At 40.7% G+C, this 23,626-nt stretch overlaps 1 protein-coding gene across 5 annotated transcripts in view; it reads right to left on the bottom strand.

Moving 5' to 3' along the window:
* Positions 1–23,626, bottom strand: part of GNA12 (G protein subunit alpha 12) — a 145,838-nt gene that overhangs the window by 107,823 nt on the left and 14,389 nt on the right. For 4 of the 5 annotated variants that reach the window (XR_012647775.1, XR_012647773.1, XR_012647774.1 and 1 more), the window contains exon 2: positions 17,949–18,164. The exons of the other annotated variant lie outside the window; for it this stretch is intronic. Coding sequence is in view for 1 of the 4 variants with exons in the window: in XM_075010918.1 (XP_074867019.1) it covers positions 17,949–18,164 (216 nt within the window). In the remaining 3 variants the exon portion in view is untranslated. The remainder of the gene's footprint in view (positions 1–17,948; positions 18,165–23,626) is intronic. 5 annotated transcript variants of the gene reach the window in all.

Raw genomic sequence — 23,626 nt, forward strand, 5'->3', positions numbered from 1 at the left:
ACAGAGTATCCCCACACTTGTTTCCCATTCCAAGACAGCACACAGAGCTGCTTCCTTCCTGCTGCCAGGCAGACACTTGGGTGGAGGGTTCTCTGCAGCTGCAGTTCCCAGCACACCCAGAAGGAAGGAGGTATTGTCACACGGGAACCTGTGCCAGCCCAGGATCCAAAAATCAGACTGCTTCTCCCTCTGAATCATTGGGCACTGAGGGTCAGAGGGTATGAGTATCCCAGCCAGGGGCCCTGCAGCTGGCCAAGATGGGAAGGAGATAAGGATGAAAGTCTGGGCTAGGAAGAGCATAGAAAGACTCCCACAACAATCCAGTTCCTAACTCTCTATTCCTGGTGGAATTTGTGTGTATCTGCTGTTACAGATAAACTCACTGACAAGTATTTTGAAATAAATTACTAAATAATTACTCCAGCTTTAATTATTTTGGCATTATTTTCATAAAATTTGCAGAATTTGAAAATATTGTGCACATAATATAATTTTTGGTGCAGATTTCCTACAGGAGTATATTAAGCTTCTGCTAGTACCTCATGTTATCAAATATGGAAAAATGCACAAGACAGATTGAGGCAAACAGAAAAAGCAATACCAAACTAATTTCCAACACACCTATCTGCATTAATTAAAAATTTAGTCAGGAGCAGATTTTTAATGCAACCTTGTCATATTCTTCTGATCCATTTCTGAGCAGTAACAGTTTAGGAAGATACTAACTTAAAAAAACACTGTAGTTTCTACAGTAAAGAAAACTCTTGAAATAATTTAAAATAGAAGATACATAAACTCTGGAAACATTGTCTATGCTTGCCACTGAACAATGACATTGATGTTCTGTATGGTGTTTTGTGTGGTCACTGATTTGGTTTGCCACAACCATTTTAGCAGCATTTCTGTGATTATCACCACTTTATATAAGAATGAAATAAGAATGGTCACAGTAACACTTCCATAGCCCAAGTAATTCATCTTTTTCAGGACATCTCAAAGTAGACCTGTTGGCATCTGATGAGCAGGCTTCTCTTTATGGGGAAAAATCATATTATTTAAGCCTCTGGCAAGTCCAGTTAATCCCTAAGGTTGGAACCAAGTGGGAGATTTCCCCCCTTCTCCCCACACACACAGTACCTCGAGATTTAGGCACCAGCTTGCACTGAAGTTCAATGGGAATTGTGCATCTACCTCCCTAAAGCACATAAATCCCATCTCAAAATTCAAGATACAGGCTGACCCTCTATTCCGGAACTCTCTGGTCTGACAACATGCATGGTCTGGCATGACTTTAGTTAGCCAGATGGCCACTTATCACGGGCTTGGCCAAGTTTCCTGTGGTCCAATAAAGTTGGTTTACAGCCACCAGTCCTTGCTCTCAGTATTTTGTACTGAGATTTAGCTCTAATTTATCCTTATCTTCTCAGAGACCAGTAATTAATGCAAGTGTTGGTAATGCTGCTAGACAATATTGACCTCCTGTGGTTCAGTAAATTCACTGTCTTGGCAACAGTCAGGTCCAAGGGTGCCAGACTAGAGAGGTTCAACCTGTACTTTGACCTCCAGTGCAGAATACATTCCTGAAACTGGTGTGTCTCTAAAAACTATTTCAACAATTCAAGAGAATTGAAAGTTACGATCTGTTTTTGTTACTTCCTAAACGAGAACATCCAACAGCTTAATCAAGGGTCAACTGTGTTGTATTTAGATCTGAGTTTTCTTGAACACTGGAGAGAGCAGATTACACTAATGGATTTTAGACACAGTTGGATACTGGCTCAATGAGAGGCTGAGCTGGAGTTTCCTCCCTTGTTTCTCAACACACATGCCAGCATTTCTTGGGAACAAAAACATTAATTACAGCAGAATTTATGCTGAACAAATCCCTACACCCATAAAATCCTGAAAGATTTAGAATAGCCCTAATTGGCATTTTCGTCCTAAATACTTCAATAGTTATTGTAACTGGTTTTATGTATAACAAAATTAGAGAGTCCTTTGCTAGGCACAGAAAATGCAGTCTCAGGAATTAAGATCCCAAGGTAATTCATCATTTAAAGAAGTTTATGCTTCAGCTGAAGCACTATTGAGGAATACACTCTGGGCAACACGAAACACAACAGATACATGACAAAGAAAGAGCAAGGATTGTTTCAGCATGTAAGCTAGAACTCTTCATAAGGGAAGTCAGACGTCACTAGAAATGAGCTACAAAGGCAAACAAATGTATTCTGGATATAGAATTAATAATGTATATATGAGTAAGAAGGCTCTGATGACAGGAAGTATTTTCAGAGGAAAGTATGGCCATCATTATGCAAGATGCAAATTATGGTCACCAACTGTGATCACTGGACTCAGGACCAAATTATTTTTCATCCTGAATCACAAACTCAAAATGAAGACTCACTTGCATTTGAAGAACCAGATACTCCTACAAATTTTTTTTAGTGCTGTAAGTGACGCTTTTTATTTCCTATAAGACCCTACAATATAACAGAACCCAGACAAGATCTGAACCTTAATCATCTGGAAGTTGCAAGCAGCAGGCATTAATAAAAAGCTTAGAACATACCACCTGTTTTACAGACCCCTGCCCTGAAGAGAGTTTACCATCTAGCTAGATAGAACACAGATGAAAGATTGTGGCAAGGAGGGGCAAATACACACATTCAAGTTGCACAAATATCAGGTTAATGTGACTGAGTGGCAGGGAGCTGGCACCTGGCTGCCCACCACTCAGGGTAGCTGGGAAACTGACCCGTGCAGCAGAGCTGGTCAGTTTCCCTAACTCCTGTGACAAGTGAGCAGCCAGGAGCCAGGTACCAGCTCCTGGTCACTCACAGGAACAGGGAAACTGATCAGCTGCTGCACTGGTCAGTGTCCCTGCCCCTGTCAGTGGCGACAGCCCAGAGCTAGCAGGTGAGAAAAAACAAGCTTCACACATGAAGGATAATACTGTACCAGTGTTTCATAATCTGCATGAGAGAGGTAGCCATGTTAGTCTGGATCTTCAAAAGCAACAAAGAGTCCTGTGGCACCTCATAGACTAACAGATATTTTGGAGCACAAGCTTTCACGGACAAAGACCCACTTCATTGATGCATGAGTGATTTATGCATCTGATGAAGAGGGTCTTTGCCAACAAAAGCTTATGCTCCAAAATATCTGTTAGCCTATAAGGTGCCACAGGACTTCTTGTTATAATCTGCATATACTTCCAACTGACTGCCAGTGACAAGTTATTTTTGAATATTGCAAGGGTTTGAATCCTACCTATCTTAGAAGCAGGATCCCTCCTCATGAGGATGTAGAATATTTAGTGGTCCAGTAAAATGCTCGAGAGTTCCTTTGTTTAAATGGCAAGGGGATACACTAAACAGAAATTTCTTAAAAGCGGCAAGGGGGTCCTCATCTCTGGAGCTCACTCCCTCTCAAACCTGAACCTGTATTTGGGCGACCGTCAAGACGTGTTGCAAGGCCAATTTGAGACAGTTTTGGGGGCAGTGTGGTATGCTGGCATGTCTTTGGAGTAGGCTTCTTGGAGGAAGTTTCTGTCAAAACTGAGAGTTTGTTAATCTCATTTAATGAATTTTAAATCTTGTGAAAGTGCACAGCATTGCACGCCATAGATGTATAATGCTAAAACCACACAAAGCTGGTTCATGTTCAGTAATTTGCACAAAATTTAGCGGTTTTGAATGGTATCAGCCCTCAAGTTTTCAAAGATATTGAAAGTACATTAGGCGACAGAACACCCAAAACCATGATTTTAAGTCTTGCTTATGTTATTTAACTGCTGCATGGCGTTTAACATCTCTCTTCAGGATCAAGCTAAGAGAAGTACTCTATAACTTATCTGAAGGTCCATCAATAACTCAAGATCCAGCTACCTGTGATGACAAAGCAAGATGTAGTTTAGCTTGTTTAGATCTTACGTGTAGGAACTAGAATATTTTGATCAACAGTTAAGTTATAAGGCACTCACATTTAACCTCAGCATTATTGACCCTTTAACTGCAGAAGGGCAGTTCACATTATTCAAAAGCATTGCCTGAGCTGTCTGCATACACTACTGTCTCTACTGTATCCTACTGCAGCAAGTGCAGCCTTCACATTCTCACAGCCATGTGAGCTAGAGACAAACATAACTGGAAAAAGCTTAGGTTCTGAAGCACAAGTTGCCACCATCAGCACATAGGGGCTGCATCTAAACTAGCAAGTTTTCAAAAGGTCCCATGGAGCGTGTGTACACACACACACACACACACCTTCTTTCAAAAGTAAATTGAAAGAATGTGGCACTCCATTTGAAATCAGTCTTCCTTTCCCGTTGCACCTTTCGAAAGCTTCTTTCAAAAGAAAACATGCGTAGATGCTCTGCATGGCCCTTCTTCCAAAAAAGCAGGGTCTGTGTGGATGCTCTCTTTCAAAAGAGAGAAAAAAAAACCAAACACTCTTTTGATCTGCTTTACTGTGTGTAGACACACACTTTCAAACGAAGCTCTTTCGGAAAAGATCTTCCAGAAGGGCTTCTTTTGAAAGATCTCTGTAGTGTAGCTGTAGCCAGGGCTGCTAAGAGACATATTAACACAGAACTGTAAGTAACTTGCAAGTAACTGCAAAATATGAAGGCCAGTGAACAGAGACAACCCATGCCCTGTAGGGAACGGTGGCAGGAGAGGAGGATGCAGAGTGAGGGCATCCAGGTCAAGCAATTAAAATCTAGAGATGCATGTGACCCTTTGTGTCCCACAGCATTATCTATGCCAGTGAGTGACAAGAATGTTTCTGGTTGTTAGCCCTGTGCTCAGGCACTAGCTTATGCTGCTTGTAAGGACACCACAGAATCAAATTGTGGCACTGAATACAAGCATAAGTGACACTGTGTAAAGCTGCTCCATGATGCTACTGTGACATTATGCCCTATATTCCTCAAAATATTACGTGTACAACAAAACTGAGGTTTTATGCAAGATGGGTCATGTGAGGTAGCATTGGAAAGGGTGTGATTTACTCAACGCGACTATCCTATTTTTATATATGTACTACTTCTATATCTGAAGTCAGCAATATGGAATATATCATTACAAAAGCACGTGAACCTGGAGAACACCCACCAGCCAGTAAAGCAATCACTCTGGATGGACGAACAGGAATGACAATACGACCTTCAAGATGCTAGTCTTCCTGACAAGGCTTCTTTGACACACCTAGATCAGGAGATCATGTCACCTGGTACAGGGTACCATCCTGATCTGCTGGTATTTTTCCCCTTGAAAGTGGGTGGGGATCAAACTAGGAAACAAAAGATTCTCACTACATGCAAAATCTTATTTAAGGCTGGGGAGTGAGTTAATTTGGTTTTTCCTCCATTGCTTCCTACCCAATAAGGAAGACTACTAAAAACACCTAAACAAAGGCACTAAGGAGGGGATGGGCAAGGTTTGCACCCAGGCGCGAGAGGTCTAGCCTGAGAAAACTATACCTGGAAATTTAAGTTGCTAGCACCATACCTTACTTGCAAGAAATCCTGCATCCTGCTTAAAACATTTAGGATGAGAAATTACTTGTAGTCAGTATTCTTCAGTGTATTAGGATTAGTTTGTGTGGATTTATTTGCTCAGTAATCTGCTTTATTTGCTAACCCCTGTAATCACTTACTCTTTTTTGTTCACTCTAAAACCCAATTCTTAACTTGAAAGGGGGCTGGGAGGGTGCACAAAAAGCTGTGCATCTCTTCCTCCATTTTGAGAGAGACAGCATGTTTAATGATCTTATGCTGTATAGATCTTTATATAGCACAGGACAACATAATTTTGGGTTTATGCTCCAGAGGGTGTGTGCACTTAAGTGTTGGGCAATCCCCAAGTGAAAGTCTTCCCACACAGCACTGATTGCAGATTGTGATTACACAGCTGGGTCAGGCTCTATCTGTGGGTGTGTAGCAGGAAAGGATAAGGGAGCCAAGGCTGGTAGAGGGGATAGCCTCAACGGGACCCCAAAACATCAGGCAGCACCCCAGAAGAGATCAAATTTTTCAAGTTTGCAAAAGTTGGAAGCTTTTAAAATAGTTTTGCAATAAACACTATGTGAAAAGAAAGTTCTTTCTGTAGAAGGCACCTTGTCTAAATTATGAAGAGCTTTGTTATTTCTTTTGTACATCTTTATCAGAATTCATCAAGCCTCCATGGACACAATTCATGGAAAATGTATGAAGTCTGAAAAGAAGTCTAAGTTACAGAATAAGCAAGATTTGTAGCTGCTTATGTTACATTTTTGACTGAGCAGTGGTTTGGAGAATAACAACCTACCTGTAATATTAGCTTTATGAATGATTGTACAACAGAGCTAATTTGGTACCTCAATTTCCTGAGGAGCTAATCCATAATACGCATATAGTGCCGATATTAGATACAAACATCCTTTCCTTCATGATTGGTTACACAGAGCATGTCTACACAGCAATAAAACACCCTTGGCAGGCCTGTGGTAGCTGATGCAGACTTACTGGGCTCAGACTAAGGAGCTGAAAAACTGCAGACGTAGGGCTTGGGCCAGAGCATGAGGTCTGTGGGTCCATGGGCAGCCAGAGCCTGAACATCTACCCTGCAGTTTTATAGCTCTGCAGCTTAAATCAACTGACATGAGCCAGTTAGGCAGCATTCCCTTAAATTTTTAATGCAACCTTAAAATTTGTTAGGCACACCAACATGGAGGTGATGTGAAACACACAGCCTCCATATTGATGCACATAAAACTCATTCAGTAGAAGTGAGGCCTAGAGATTCTGAACGTGAGAGGGAGTTTAGGCCTGGGACAGAGGATTGGGGTTCAGAAGTGTGACTGCTCTGGCTGGGGAGAAGGGGGTGGGGTTCAGGACTGGGACAAAGGATTAAGAAACAATTGTTCTTGGCTCTGGGCTGCCCATGGATCCACAACTGGGAGAGGTGGAGGGTGTGAAGCAGGCTGGGTGGAAAGCATGTGGTCCCAGGTTGCCTGGGCCACAGTGGTCTTTGGGCTGGGAGAGGGCATGTGATTGAAGCAGTCTTTTGTCCGGCCACCAGACTGGAGACTAGATTTAGGGCGGGCTGGCATTCCTTGAGCACCTGCATGGTGCTAACAAGGCAGCTGTGCAGCTTAGATCATGGGAGTTTTACTTTAGTGTGTACAAACTCATACAGGGTATTGATAAAACCATGCATGCTACCAAGAGAGTTTGCAGATACTAAAAAAGCACCATAGAACTCCATTAGCTCTCTTGTGAAGCCCAATACAGTCCATGTATCTTTCCAGCAAGTACATGAAGAGAGCCCTTAGGACACACAACATTCTAAAAAACAGTGCCCCATACAAAGACAGGGAATGTCAGAAGAACCTATTGAAAAAAATTCTGAAGTCCTTCTTGAGCTTTCCCCGCAAACTGCCCTCCGTCAAAGGGTTCAGGCAGGGGTTTTAGCTTAGGGATGGGCAAAATTGTGGGTGTGCTGAACAAGTAGCCTTCCTTTACTTCAGTGGCCTACATCTACCTGCAGCCCCCAGCACCCCATCCCTCCCCCTGCACTTCTTGCACAATGGAGCCCCACATTTACCTGCTCCTTCCCCTCCCTCTCAGCACTTTCAGAGGGTACAAACTGCTTGAGTCATCCCTGCTCCCCAAGTGCTGAAACACTAGAAACAGCTATTTTGTGGTGTTCCAGCTCTGGGAGAAAAGGGAAGCAGCAGGGATAGGGCACAAATCAGACAATTCACACCTCTGTGCAAAGTGCTAGTGCTCAGAGGAATGGGGGGAAACATAAGAAGCGGGGTGTGCAAGAGGTGCAGGTATGGTGGGGGGCACCCAGTGGGTCCAGATCACATATTGCCTATCACTGTTGTAGAACGGTGTTCTTCAGCCAGGGGTACATATACTGTTGTGGGTACACCGAAGTCTTCCTGAGGTACATCAACTCATCTAAATATTTGACTAGATTTACACACAGGCCACATTTTAAAAAAATGAAAAACAAAACTAGTAGTACAATCTAAAGGCTCATTCAGACAAGGACTTGTTTCTACTGCTTCATATGCCTTACACAGAAATATAAAGTACAATATTTCTATTTTCATTTATTTGACATGAAGATAGTAGTAAGTCAGCAAGTTCACAGATGTAGTCTTCTGTGATATTTTTGCATGCTTCTGTAAATAGTTTAAGTGAGATATAACAAAAAGATCTCAGCAAACTGAGTGATTGGGCAGCAAAATGGCAAATGAAATTTAATGTGGGTAAGTGTAAGGTAATGCATGTTGGAAAAAATAACCCAAATTACATGTACTACATGATGGGGTCAAATTTAGCTACGACAGATCAGGAAAGGGATCTTGGAGTTATAGTGGATAGTTCTCTGAAGACATCCACGCAGTGTGCAGCGGCAGTTAGTAAGGCAAATAGGATGTTAGGAATTATTAAAAAAGGGATCGATAATAAGACAAAAGATATCATACTTCCCCTATATAAAACTATGGTACGCCCACATCTTGAGTACTGCGTGCAGATGTGGTCTCCTCACCTCAAAAAAGATATATTGGCATTAGAAAAGGTTCAGAAAAGGGCGACTAAGATGATTAGGGGCTTGGAAAGGGTCCCATATGGGGAGAGGCTAGAGAGACTGGGACTTTTCAGTTTGGAAAAGAGGCGATTGAGGGGCGATATGATAGAGGTATATAAAATCATGAATGGTGTGGAGAAAGTGAATATAGAAAAATTATTTACCTTTTCCCATAATACAAGAACTAGGGGACACCAAATGAAATTGATGGGTAGTAGGTTCAAAACTAATAAAAGGAAATTTTTCTTCACACAGCGCACAGTCAACCTGTGGAACTCCTTGCCCGAGGAGGCTGTGAAGGCCAGGACTCTATTAGGCTTTAAAAAAGAGCTTGATAAATTTTTGCAGGTTAGGTCCATAAATGGCTATTAGCCAGGGATAAAGTATGGTGCCCTAGCCTTCATAACAAGGGCAGGAGATGGATGGCAGGAGATAAATCACTTGATCATTGTCTTCTGTTCTCCTTCTCTGGGGCACCTGGCATTGGCCACCGTCGGCAGATGGGATGCTGGGCTCGATGGACCTTTGGTCTGACCCAGTATGGCCATTCTTATGTTCTTATGTTCTAACTTGGTGGTATGCAAAACAAATCCGACTCCTGTGAAAGGTACATTAATCTGGAAAGGCAGAATGGCACTTGTTTCACGACCTCACATTGCCCCATAAGGTACCACTGGTTGAGAAACATGGTCCTATGGTAAACGAGATTGGTCCGGGGTACTTAATTTTTATTTTTTTTTAAATAAAATAAAGAATAATGTTGAGAAACACTGTTTAGACCCTTGTGTAGAGATCCATAAGTGTATTGCATTGAACAGTCCCTTTAGTAGTTATTTAACATGAGCACAGAAGAAAGTTTTCTCCTAGTTCTGCAACCTCCACAACCCCTCTACAGGTATGTCTGATTGCTGCTTCATATAAAAGCTAATATTCAGTACTCTCTCTCTTAGGTCCAAGGTCAGAACAGACATTATAATCATCTAGTCTGCATTCCTTTATAATGGAGCACGAACTCCCACAAAATTCCTAGAGCATCTTTTAGGAAAAAGCATCTAATCCCAATTTAAAAATTCCCAACAGAAAAATTCACTGTCGTAATTAGTAAGTTATTCCACTGGATAATTAACTTCATTGTCAAATATGTACATCTCCTTTCCAGTATGAATTAGTCTAGCTTAAACTTCAGCCATGTTATATGTTTCCATATTCTTTTGGCTAAAGAGCCAACTACTAAATACTGGTTCTCTATGAAAGTAACTTACAGACCACAATCAAGTCAACTTTTAATCCTTGTTTGTTACAATAAATAGACCTAGCGCCTTGAAGTGATCAAGGAAGATTTTTCTAATCTTTACAGAGCTGGGGTGCTGGGATAGAAGTCACCTTTTTAGAGCCCTGCATGGATACAAAATTTCTGTGTCTGGGAAGAAATCATTATCCATTCATCAGCAGAGGATTACTCCCGAGAACTGCATCAGCCAAATGAGAAGAACATGGTGCCACCCTCCCAGGAGACAGCATCTCATGCTGTCAGCTCCTCCTGGTCAACTGTAATGTCCCTAGCATGGGGCTACACAAAGCCAGATAGGAAATGTGACTGGGGAGGGGGGTGCTATACAACCACACATCCAGGAACAACTGCCATCTCAGGGTGGTAGTGCCATACTCTTTTCATGTGGTCATTGTGGTTCTTGAGTACCACCAGTGATTTCTATCCATAGATATCTACACCCATGAATGGTATCTATATCCACACAGGTCTCTACTCATTTGAGCTGACCAAAATAGATGCTGCTTTTTTTCTTCTTAGGCGCTGAAAAAGTCCTATTAGGCCTGCATGTGTTAAAGACTATCTACCAAGACAGCCAATTAAGCTGAGCCATGCACAGATGCCAATTTTTAGGTGCACCAATTTTGTGTAAGAAGTCCCCTCCCCAACATACTAAAGTAAATAAGTCTGTGCAGAGAAAATAGCTTTTGCAAGTTTTTTTTGCAAGATTCTGCAGTATTACAAGGTCCAATTGTACATCTTACACACAAGACACTATTATACCTGAACTTGACCGCCGCATTTTATGGTGCACAGGAAGGAGCTATTCACAAGAGCAGAAACTTTGATCTGTTGGAACTCCAGCTTATCTACACAAGATCACTTGAAATTGGGCCCAAACATCAGATTCTTCATTTCCAGTGAGAGCCTAGGGAGCTCTACATGTAAAGAGACAAGCAACCAAGAATTTTGAAATAAGAGGCTCACTAGTATTAGCCACACCAATATTCCATCTCCATCTGCTGGCAAGGAGGAATGTATTCCAAGTATCTGAGGTAACATAGAAGACCTCAGAGAGAATTGTAACAGGATATCTATAGTGAAGTGATAAAATGTATTCCTTTCAAAAATACAGGACAGAAAATGTGGGCAGTGGAGAGAGTCACATACTGACCACAAAAGAATTCTTATTCTTGTAGCTAAAAAATGAGGACAGAGACCTGACAACGTAACCAAACACATAATGAACCTTTTGTACCAGCACTACTTGCTCACATACAAGGAACAGAGGAACTGGGGAGAGGGGGAGGAGAGGAGGCGGGACGTGAAGAGAGTAAAACTGGTTAGCTTGCTTTAGGAGGAGAGACACACTGAAGCAAAGAAAATACTGCCATTGTAGAATCCAGCCACTCCAGTCCTAAAAGGCTCACATACCCAGACAGGGATTTGCAGCAGCACTTTAATGCATTGTGTATGAAGCGCTAATCAATGGCTAGAGGCAGCTCCTCTGGTCCTAGTGAAGAAACTAATATAACTATATTAGTTAATATATAGCTAATATAACATAACTAATATAATCTGAAAACAGCCATTTTCTCCAATGTGTATGAAGCGCTAATCAATGGCTAGAGGCAGCTCCTCTGGTCCTAGTGAAGAAACTAATATAACATATTAGTTAATATATAGCTAATATAACATAACTAATATAATCTGAAAACAGCCATTTTCTCCAACAAGCTTTCCATTGCTAAACTCATTGGTAAGTTTAGCATTATAAAGAGAGGCACCGGTAAATTAGATTTTTTTAGCTATGGGTAATCAATCCATGGATCACATTTTTACTTTACAAAATATATACTAGTTACTAAAAAGTACAGACAGCTCAAAGCAGACCAACCTCGCTGTGTGGTTTAGTGGACAGCTACATTGCATAATGGCTGAGCAAAATGTTACTACACAGAGCTTGAATTTAAAACAGTTTAATGCTAAATTCACTGCAAGATCACCTTGAACATGCTCTACAGTGTTAAGCAAGATCTTCACTACAAGCATCCTTAAGGCTTTCGTACACAGATGTACCAGTGTAACTAAAGGTGTTAAATATTAAGTTAAACTGTGTAAGAGACTGCATAGGCACTTGTTTCAGTTAAGATTGAAAAAAAAAAAAAACAAAGTCTTTTTTCAGTTTGAGTAATTTATTTAAACTAAAAAGAACTGAAGAGCAAACTTGTATGTGGGTACGTCTACTTAACCAAGTTAGTGTAAAAACTCAGACCTTTTGTTAAGCCAATTCAGTTTCTCTCATATACAAGATCTATAAACCAACAGGCATGATAAATTTGGTTTATATCTATTTAGACCAATTTAAGTGCTCCCATAAGAATTTAATCGAACCAGTGTACATCTGTGGAAAAAGATCTAAGCCAATATCTACAATATGAGGTTATAAATAAGCCTTCCACTTCAACATCCACAATTTTTCAACAAGCAAACGCCATCAACGCAAACGCCAGACTACAAACTATTCCCAATCTTCATGACCTCAGCAATCCTCCTTCTGCTACATCTTAATCAGATTAGGCATTGCATGAATAGTTCTGAGAGCCACAAAAGGTGATGCAGAGCCATTCAATTTGTTAAGAAGCAAGATTATTTGACACATCACTAGTCAAGTCCTTTCAATATGAAAAGTGGCACCTGTGCTTTCAAGAACATTTTAATTCTATGCATCACATACAAAAAAGCAAAAGTTACAAACTGTATTCCCTTATTGTTGGTAACCGAAATAAATGTATCTCTGAACAAAAATTTGATTGCTCTTTCAAAAATTCACAACTAAACACCAACTTTGTACAGCAGCTTTGAATGATACTACGCAGAAGAAAAATGCCTACTACTCACCATCTTAATTTAAAAGAAAACAGCACACAGTTTCCTTATGTCAAGATTCTTTTAAAGTACAGTGGGGTCACAACATTCGTGAGGACTCAGTGTTGAGAACCCTTGCAAATGCTGAGTTTCACAAAATATCACTTTGCAAATCTCATTTTATCCCACTTTACCCTGGCTGAGGTAGAGAAACTTGGTGGACTCTCTTTGGAAGCTCTGGGCAACAGTAGTGGAAGGTGGAGTGTGGGCTGAGGTTGGCGGCCACTGCTGTGGTGTGGGACATGTCAGCACCGCCGGAGCTGCCGCAGCTGCTGGATTAGGGCCCCCTTCCCGCCTGACTTCCAACGCGGTACTGCACCCCACACTCTGGCCTCACCCATGCACTGCACTGCTTCGTCCACAGCCCAAGGAGGATGTGTGGAGTCTCTGGGTCAGTGTGCACGTGTGGGGATCAGGGCACCCATACCTCCCTGTCCCATATGGGGGGGTGGGGAAGGGTCCACTCCTCCCCAGCTCCACAAGCCCTGGGGAGCCAGCACTCCCCCTCTGGAGCCCCAGGGAAGTGCCCTCCCTCCCAGAATTCCAGGAAAGCAGCAGCTGCCAGTGTCCCCCCCACTGAGCCCTGGCTACAGAGCAACAGCTCTCCTTTGCTCTTTGTCCTCCTGCTGCCTTGCTCAGTGCCCCAACTAAAGCCACTTTTCTTGTGGCTGTTGCTCTGCCAGGTGCGCCACTCACAAATAACTGAATTAATGAATGTTAAACTCATGAATGTTGCGACCTTGCTGTATATTAGATTTAACACAGTATTGTATTCTATTTTTCCCCGCCTCATATCTGCTGCTGCCTGATGGTATACTTTCAGTGCCAAATTAGATGTGTTGTTGACCTGTGAGATCATAATTCTAGTGCTCATAATACTAAGATCCTACTGTACACTTTTGACAGTTTAAAGCAGTGAACTATGTTTCACATATTTAAGGCAACATTCCTATTATATCTACGTGCCATCCCATGCATTATAGCGACATATTTAATATAGAAAACAGGAATTCAAAATTAAGTTATTCACAGCAGGCTGTTATAAGTAGTATTTGGTACGGCTGTAGGTTAGATTTATGCCTTGGTATATAAAATATCCTCAAGTAATAGTTCTGGGACCTATAGTGGTTTTGTTTCCCTTAGTATCCATACAATCTATTTCTACATAACCAATTTAAGTCATGAAACAAAGAAAGCAGTCCTGTAGCACCTTAAAGACAAACAAGATTACTTATTAGGTGATGAGCTTTTGTGGCAAAGACCCACTTCTTCAGATCCGACAGCCATGGTTACATTATCCCAGAGATTCCCGATGTGTGGTGTGCTTGGTTGAGTTTACTGAAGGAGAAAGACCTGACAGGTCAGCCCTAAAGGGCTGGAACCTAAAGGGAGCTCTGTCTGAGCAGTCTTAGCTGACAGAACAATGCTGAGTCACGGACAGTCTCACTCCTGTTGTGGCAACTATCTACCAGCAGTTACCCTCCTCTGCTGGGTAGGCCGGGGTGACTCAACTTCAAGCTGAAGACCGCACTACGGGAGTAATGATACTCATGCAAGTCACAGCCCTCTGTTGACCCCAGCCCTTCAGAACAGCCCTGTTATTTTTCCCTGCATAGAGGGGCAGGGAGCAAGGACATGCAGACAACTGGACCCAAGAGCTGAGATTACCTGACCACCATAGGAAGAGAATACTTCCTCAACTGCCAATAGCGAGTACCCCCACATACCCTTTTATGAGTGCTAGGTCCCCCTCCCCCATGCCTGGAACATGACTGAAAGGAAGAGCTCAGGAAACATAAGTGTGGGAATCTCTGCATTAGATGTTACAAACAGTACTGACTTCAACATAAAGGTGGCGTTCTCACATCTTTAGCATGCATCTCTGCCTGCCCTCTGTCTGTTTAAAGCTTGTACCTGAAGTTCAAAAGAATGCACAAGCAGCCTTAATTTATAGTCTTGGAAAGCTTGTACCAAGGAACTAGTCTTCCCAATATGATATAATTTCATTGAAATTCACTTATGTGGAGGGAGACTCTGTTTTATGTAACAGTTCTCCAAGCCACAGCCTGTGCCACACCCCATATGCTTAGTTACCTTGCAATATTCAAGGATTGATTTTCCTGTAATCAACTTCAACCACTTACAAGTGATGACAAGTATCAGAGGGGTAGCCATGTAGGTCTGCATCCACAAAACACCAAAAAGTCCTGTGGCACCTTATAGACCAACAGATTTTTTGAAGCATAAGCTTTTGTGGGCACAGACGAAGTGGGTGGCATCAGATGAACTGAGTCTTAGACTAACATTTTTTGGAGCATAGGCTTTTGAGGGCAAAGACCCAGTTCATCAGATGCCACACACATCATCTTTGCCCATAAAAGCTTATGCTCCAAAGAAATCTGTTAGTCTATAAAGGTGCCACAAGACTTCTCTCTCTTTTAATAATAATTAAAAAAAAAAAAAAACCACACACAAAAAAGCCACGCACACCACACATACATGGTTAGCTTCCAATCCCACTATCACTAGAACTGCTCACGTGACCTTAAAGTGCTTAGGTCCAACTGTCTGAATTATTTAGGGTTAGATGATATAACTCAAAGCATTTTAAGAAGATAGTAATGTACAGAGTAAGTTGGCAAGCTAGATGCCTGCATGAAAAATTTCAGTCTGCAAATTAAAGGATGCTTAGGTATGCTGAAAAAGCAGATTAATTCATAAATTGTCAATACCTAGGAAAATTATCCTAAATAAATTTCAAAGGATTATTAGCAATGTTGTTGAAGTATACTGGCAAGGGTTTTGTTTTGTGCCATTACCACACATAGTGAAACAGAACACAGCTTATTCTTTGAGGAATGCAAAAAACTTACTAAACTGAAAAATTCTCTAGCTATTTTAAGAGTGCTACTCCTGATCTCACAATTTTAAATCATGTTTCAGCAAGAGCACAATTTTACAATCAAAGTTGCAGACTTCTAGAAAAAGGATATAACCGAGGTACTGATAATCTAAACACCAATGGCACAAAAAAACAGAGCGCTGACAATTTGGCATGGCTTAGTACTAAAAGACAACTAAACAGAAATGTTTGTTTTAATCTTATTATAAGATATTCCATTAATTCCAGTTATTCCTTTTAGGGCCAAAAAAGGAAGACAAAGCAATGCTGTAATTCCTGCCCTTAAACTTCAACCACATTCCATTTCAAGAACTTCAGTGTTTACTTATGCAATTAGTTTTCAGAATTGCTTTTCCAGAGTCAGGCAACAATGGGAATATAAAGAATAGCATATTATATTTTATAAAGTTATTGAAATGAAACCAAAAACTTGACTCTTAAAGCAGTGTTAGAGAGCCACAATGCTTTGTAGTAAGAAAGAACCAAGAAAACCACTGCAGACTTGTGTATCTGTGAGCACAACAGCAGGGTACAATGGAAGATAAAGAAAAAAATTCTGATATAGGCAAAAAATGTTTTAGTGCTATGCCTCCTCTAGGTAAATTAGTGTTGTTACATTACTGTCAGTTTCATTACATTACAATATCCGTTCCTTTTACATGACAATGCCGAGGAATGTAAAACGACTCAAATTATTTTGGACTGCCTATTTCCTCTAAGTATGAGCTGACAGTGTGGGGGTGGAAGTCTGCACAAGTAACAGTATCCCATGCCAGACCTTAAAAGAACACAACTAATCGCAAATCTGAAGAACTGCAGTCCCATCTGGATGGAAGAGACAAAAGATTCTTAGATCTCATGTTTTAAGATGTCTCAGACCACAGCAACATCCTAAAAGGAGTCTTTAGATTAAAACAAATATAACATTGGAAATGAACAAGTACTCTAAAGCTCTTCATTTGACATTGAGGCTGAAAGGGCAAGGAGAGAAGCAAACACTAAGGTTGCAGGGTGGGTGAGGGGGCAGAAGGAAAAGCACTTCCCCTCCTTTTTGAGGAGAGTGATGATACAGACAGTGTAAAGTAGTGAGGGGAGTCCCCAACTTGGAATTCACTGCTATTGGGCTCACCCTTGCACCTGGCACTTCTCACATACCCCATCAACACAATTAAATTTCTGTCTTTGAACACATTGCTGCTATAAAATAAAACAAAAAGCAAAAAACAAAAACAGCAACACCCCACTATTTAGCATAGAAGTTTCTAATATCCAATGTTAGGAAGTCACAACATCTCTTTTCAATGGAAAAAGAAAAAGTGTTGTATGTGAAGTCAGAGTGAGAAACGTGGAACATTGAACAATACGTAAGTACAGAAGCTAAACCACTTAACCACTCAAGTGACTGGTTGGATTTTAGTCATACCACCGTTTGAACCCAAATAAAAGTAGTCACATCTTAAGGTTAGCAAAAATCAAAAATCCATAATCAACTGAAAAGGCTGCACCCCCTTAGCCACCTCATATTTAGTGTGAAAAGGAGAAAGGAGAAATGTATGTGAGTAAAAAGAAAGCGAAGAATAAATCAAGTGCAATCATCAATGGCTCCAACAAGCCTAATATATGTTCATTCATGTAAAAAACAAACGTTCCAAATCAGAACTTCTTATATCTGCACTTTATATTATGCAGTGAATCTCATGTTGAACTCTAAAAGTCTGTTTTCCTTGTTTAACGGGAAAAACAGTTTTCATATTTAGGCGGACATCCAAATGCTGCCTCAAGTGCAACTTGCTGATATGAAGAAATAAAAGGAAAAAAAAAATTCTAAGAACAACAGCTTGAAAAGAGATCAAACTATCTTCAAAGAGTTGATCTGCAAATAGTAATAGCCTGCCAGCATCAATATAATGCAGGATGACAAAACTGAGCAGGTAAAGTGTACATTAAATCAGTGACCTACTACGCTCAGTCCAACTGAACATCTCAGGTTCTGTTGAATCATTGCCTGTCTTTTTAGGTTCCTCTTATTCTTCCAGTCTACCCAGCCTTGTCCACTTACTCCACGCTTTCATACTGCCTCAGTTTGGCTCCAATTACTGTTCATTCCTGCTGCTATAGCATGCTCAGATTTACAGCACTGCTATAAGCTTGCTTATACTGTTGCCACACACCAGGTTTAGCAAGCTGTTCTTAGACTGAATTCAGACTGAGAAAACCATGTCCATAATTCTTTCACCACACTGTTGGATGTACTTACCAGCTGATACTCACTCCGCCGGCTAAAAGCTTCCTTGATCCCAGAATCCCTCCACAGCGCATTCAATGCGGGTACGTACAACTGGAACGTGGCTGGCTCTATAGGCATTCCAGGTTTGTTTTCAAAAGCCATCAAAAACATTCCATGCTTCTCATTCTCCGTGTATTGCCAAGGAATCCCTAGTTTGTCCCGTGCATCAACGAGAACCCTGCAACCCTATAGAATGATTCAGATAAAATAGAGTCAATGATTTAAATAAAAAAAGAGAAAAAAAAAAACAAAAAAGGTAAAGGAACTCAAGAACTTGAAAAGTACATGAAGTTCACTGTGACACAAGTCAGTACTCCTATGGGAAGATAACTCATAAGGGAATCCAAAATACACTCCATTGACAGGAGCAACATGACAGAACAAAAATTTTGCTTAAGCAACACAACTGCTACGTATCTGGGGGTGGGCAATAAAAACACTTCTACAATACCGCATGAAAACAAAAGGATAAAAATAAAGACATACCCAAGACATGATTGACTATTTTCTGTCTAGCTACTTAAAACAACTCTCACCCCATCATTGTATTATCCAAAGGCCTATCAAAGCAGCCACAGCCTGAAAGAATGTTAAGTGCTAACATCTCTTTCCACCTGTCCTTAGCAGCTGGATACTGACATCAGCTCAGTCACATCCAACTCCTGAGAAAAAGTTAGTGGAACACATTCCAACAAAAGGCAGTTTTAATGAAGATTATTTATCAGATCTAACAGGATTGAAATGCTGAAATGATATTGGTTGTACCTACCCAAAAGACCTCCATTTCAACAGGGTACATCTATCCCTCAACCCAATTGTTTTTCTTCCTCTAAAGCACTGGAATAGCCCTGGAAGTTTCTGGACTTATGAGCCATCACCTGAAAAACTAATTTGAAGAATTACCAGAACTACTGGAAGATGAAACTGGCTTAAAAAGGAGGAGGTTGAAGCACTGTGGCTATTATTTAAATATGTGGTGTAAAAAGAAACAGGAACTTCCCAAAAACATCTCTTTGTTGGCTATGTCACATACATGGAGAGCGAGCCACACATCCTTTCAAGCCTTAGGTATTCAGCATGGAAGCCAAAAATTGTTTTTGAAGAGACATATAGCATATCGTATTGAAGTAAACCAGACTGATTTACAGGTCATTGTCTATGTCCAAGAAGATCTACAACAAATTTAAAAAAATTTGAAGACTCACTGGACCTTTGTGTGTTTAATCACATAGCCTTAAAGTACTAGTGTCATTTTTTCAGTTGTGCAGTTGAAGTTCACATGAAATTTAATTACTTTCAAATTTAAATTACCAGTGACACTTGTAAATGAACTCCTAGAGCTGCTCAAGTTGCTATGAAACACAATTTTCACATTGGAATGCAAGTTAAATAGCTCAAAACCTATTCTAAGTTTGTACTTTTTTTTGAGACACTGTTTTCACCAAGATAGCTGTCACCAGCTAGTTCAGAGGTCAGCAACCAAAAGAGCAAGAGCAGCTTTTCCCCCCACATTTGGTAAAAAAACTCTAGAGCCACAATGCATGAGAATATGAGATGGTCCTAAATAATGTCAAACCATACTTTTTGTAACCCCTATTTTAAGAACACTGCACACACAATGATTTTTAATATGATACATGTTTACTGCAGGATGCTCAAAAACTTTATAGATATTCTATTTCCTCATACTTTACATGTTTGTATCACTGCCTTCTTGACTTCACTCCTGAACCCACTTTAATTATGTCAATGTTACATCATGTTTAATTTCAGTTTTTTCTTAAAATGCATGTTGCACTTCATAGCCAAAATACAAGCTTCCTTTTCCTTTTTAAAAAAAGGACTTAGCAACACGATCAAAATATAGTATTATAACCCACAATGCACTGCACATATTAAAGGGGAAGTTATCCAACATTTCGAGATCACACTGTTTGTTCTTTAGACCCGAGTTATTCATTGTTGGGCTTTTTGACATTCATCATTTATCAATACTAATCAGTTTTGGGTTTTTTAAAAACAAAACAAAAAACACTTTGCAGTTATAGAGTTGGGAGCTGCAAAGAACTCACTAAAGAGCCGCATGCGGCTCTGGAGCCGCAAATTGCAGACTGGGCAAAAATAGGCACATTTTATTCTCTATTAGCAAGTTTCCTTTTAACTTGCCACATGCACAAAAAGACCTTTTTGGTGGGTAAACTGCCTCCTTCTGATTTCATTTTTCTAACAATCAGATTCTGTGTGTGGTGGGCAGGGAGATCTAGCTCCCTAACTTAAGCAGTTCTTGACAATACAAAATTAACTGAGTCAGGTTTCAACGTCTGAAGTTTTAAACAAGGCCTTTAGTTCATATGAATGAAAAAAAAATCTTTGAAATTTAAGGCTTAACTTCCATTTAAATACACTTGTGTTCAGTAGTGCTATGTAGAGGACAACTAGTTCTTAAAAAGCAATATCCATTTAAATGATGGATACATTAGAGTTTTGTTTTATAAGTAAACAGCTCACTGGTCCACATCTGGCATCTGTTTTAAACGAATTTAAAAATCAAGCTGGTTTGCTCAGCAGTGAAAGGTTCTGGGGACACTTTGGTTTCTTTCAATACACACAGGACTGAAGTCTTGTTTCAGCAGCTTCACCCCAAGCTTACTAGACCAAGGGCCTGAACCATCTTGTTTGGGACATCTGACAAAACTTTTTTTTAATGTGCACATGCAAACTTGGATTACCTAAACACAATAAACTCAGTCAGTAGAGCATAAGCTTTTTTCTGGAGAGCCCAGGGCTGAAGTCCCTGGTCAGGCAAGAGCTCCTTTCCCCCTCTGCCCCATGGCCTCAGGCTGTCTGCAATATCTACCCTCTCCTGGCCACATTACTTTGAGAGTGGGGAGACAGCTCAGTGGCTGGAGCATTGGCCTTTTAAACCCAGGGCTGTGACTTTAATACTTGAGGGTTCCTTTCAAGGTTCCAGAGGAGGTTAGATTAAAAAAAAAAAAGTGAGGGACGGCGATAGGTCCTGGTGTGAGTGCAAGGGACTGGACTCAACAACCTCTCCAGGTCCCTTCCAGTTCTTCAGTTAACAATATTAGAGTACAGACCTCATCCACTCTAGCCCTTTAAAAACACATAGGAAGGATGTCTTTAAAAAGATACTAGATGGAGACCATTAAGATACCTTAAACAGTTTTGAGTGGCATAGAACATGAGTTTATAATCAAAGTACCTCAGAAACCATTATACAGGAATATTCTAGTGTGGTTTCCCAAACACACACACACACACACACACTCTCTCTCTCTCTTCCACTGTTCAAAGAATACGTTCTCATGACATCAAACAGAACAATTCACTATTTAAATCCTCAAAATGAGGTACTGAAGATACAAATTTAGGATTTTGACTACTGGACTGACCAAAAGGTGAAAAGCCTGTTCACATGTCCAGATTGCTCACCCTCCCGTTGACAAAAAGTCTTAATCTGTTATCACACGTGAAACTCTCACCATAAGCATAAGCAACACAATAGAATGTACAAGGCTGTCTTTCAGAATTGCTCAAACTACACATTCGCCAAATCTAATCACTTATACAATGTGCTACTCTGAGAAGAGCTCAAAGTCATTCTACTGGTTTCCAGAACCAGTTTCATCCTGACCAGTGAACAGCTGGTATCTTGAGACTTAATGCCAAACTTGTGGAGTGTTTTTGCCTTTATCAATATGCACAGGAATGTTGTGGTTTGTTTTTTAAAACAAGAGAAATTGTTATTTGTGCAGTTCTCCAGGGAAGCTATTCAAAATGCAATCGCATCAATTGTTGCCATTTCCCACATCCCTTAAATTTGATGGGAAATATCAATATAGTTCCAGTCCATACGAGCTAGCGCTGACCTTTCACCTACTTAGGCTCCTGCTGTCCAGAAATCTCCCCTTCAGCCTTTTACTATAGCTTTTCTCTCTTACAACTTTAAGATGTTTTCATCCTTTACCTTTTAAAGGCTCTCCTCAATGAGTGGCTAACTGTTCTAACAAGTTCTTACCAAAATAACAACTTCCATCAACATCACAACACTAATGTTTTTAAATACTGATATACATTTATTTCCACGCAGCGGTCAGCTCTGACGTCTCATTTCCACAAATACAAGATACGAAGAGAGCAGAGATTATGCTAGTTAAGTTTCTCCATCTGGAAAACTACCTGGCCCCTGATGGAGATGTTTTGCAACTATCAGTTTCAGGATGGATTTAACATGATTTAATGCAGTCCCCCCCGCCCAAAAAAAAAAAAAAAAAGATTTAAATCAAGTTCCCAAAAAGCCAAGAATGACAGTGCTTAGAGTACACTCAATTTTGGAGCGCCTTGAATGCCCTGGCACTTCTGCTTTTTGAGAAAACAAGTACAGAACTGAGTTCCCTTGGAAAAACTGAATTATGTTAAAGTAAAATAGGGAATAGACTTACAGTATCACCATTATGGTCTGCAGCCATGTCGTTCCAAAATAAGGGGTGTATTATTTATTATGTAATATAAAATAAGAAAATGACTCAGTGTCAATGGGCAACTCTAGATTTCTCTTACTGCAGCTTTCTGTATTGTATACTTGAGTGACAGATTCTAAACTAGGGATGTAAAATTCTGTTTACTTGGTTAACTGGTTAAACAGGTGTGGGGATTGGCTGGGAGGGTTTAGAGTATGCAATGGTTTCTCCTACTCAGGGAAGGGTCTAGATCACCAAGAAGGAACACAGGCTGTCATAAGTAAAAAACCCTAATTTTTGTGAAGCAGAAATACTGTCACAAGTCTGAGAGACAGTTTCTTTGGACAAAACTTCATATAAGGATCCCACGAGAATAAAAGATCCCAAAATTGAACTGCTCTAAATATTCTGATGGTGAATTGGAAAGTTACTTTAATAAGAAACCATCCTATAGTTTGTCAGGCCACCTCTGACCCATCCATTAAAAACAAAAATCAAGCCTTTCTTTCCAGATTCTTAATAAAGCCTCTCCAGGGACACAGCTTCAAAAAAATAAAAAAATGCCAGGATGCAGCAAAAGAAAAAGCAAACAGGACTAGTGAAGAAAAAGGCTGCAAAGCATTAACTGGTACAGATTGGACTAGGGACACCAGGTAATTTACCAGACCAGAGAAAGTCAATGCTGGCCCCTCTGCTCCACTGGCTACTGAACTCTGCTCCAGCAGCAGCACAGGGCTCAGTATCGATTGAGGGGGCACAGGGAGAAAGGTGCTAGGGAGAAGAGGCAGGACATTTGCAGAGCCCCACAGCCCCTGGGTTCCACTCCTGGCCCACTTCTGCAGGCACTCTGCCTCTTCCACCTCGTATACCACCCACGCCCATTCCTCTGCATCCTCCTCAGAGTCTGAATACCACCAATGAGCTATTTGTGGTGTTCCAAAAGCACTGGAAGGGCAGAGGGAAGAGTCGCTTTTCCCCGTGAATGCTCCAGCCTGGGAATATGCACAGGGATCCCAGATCACAGATGTTGCTGGATTAGGGAAGTCCAATCTATAGGAGGTCCAATATATACCCCCAAGAAGCTAGATATTTGACCCAATGTGTACCCATCTAGACCAAACTCCAGTATGCCTCCTGGATGTGAGAGAACTGGAATCCTATATACTC

The sequence above is a fragment of the Carettochelys insculpta genome, chromosome 16 (assembly GCF_033958435.1).
Source record: "Carettochelys insculpta isolate YL-2023 chromosome 16, ASM3395843v1, whole genome shotgun sequence".
Taxonomy (NCBI): Eukaryota; Metazoa; Chordata; order Testudines; family Carettochelyidae; genus Carettochelys; species Carettochelys insculpta.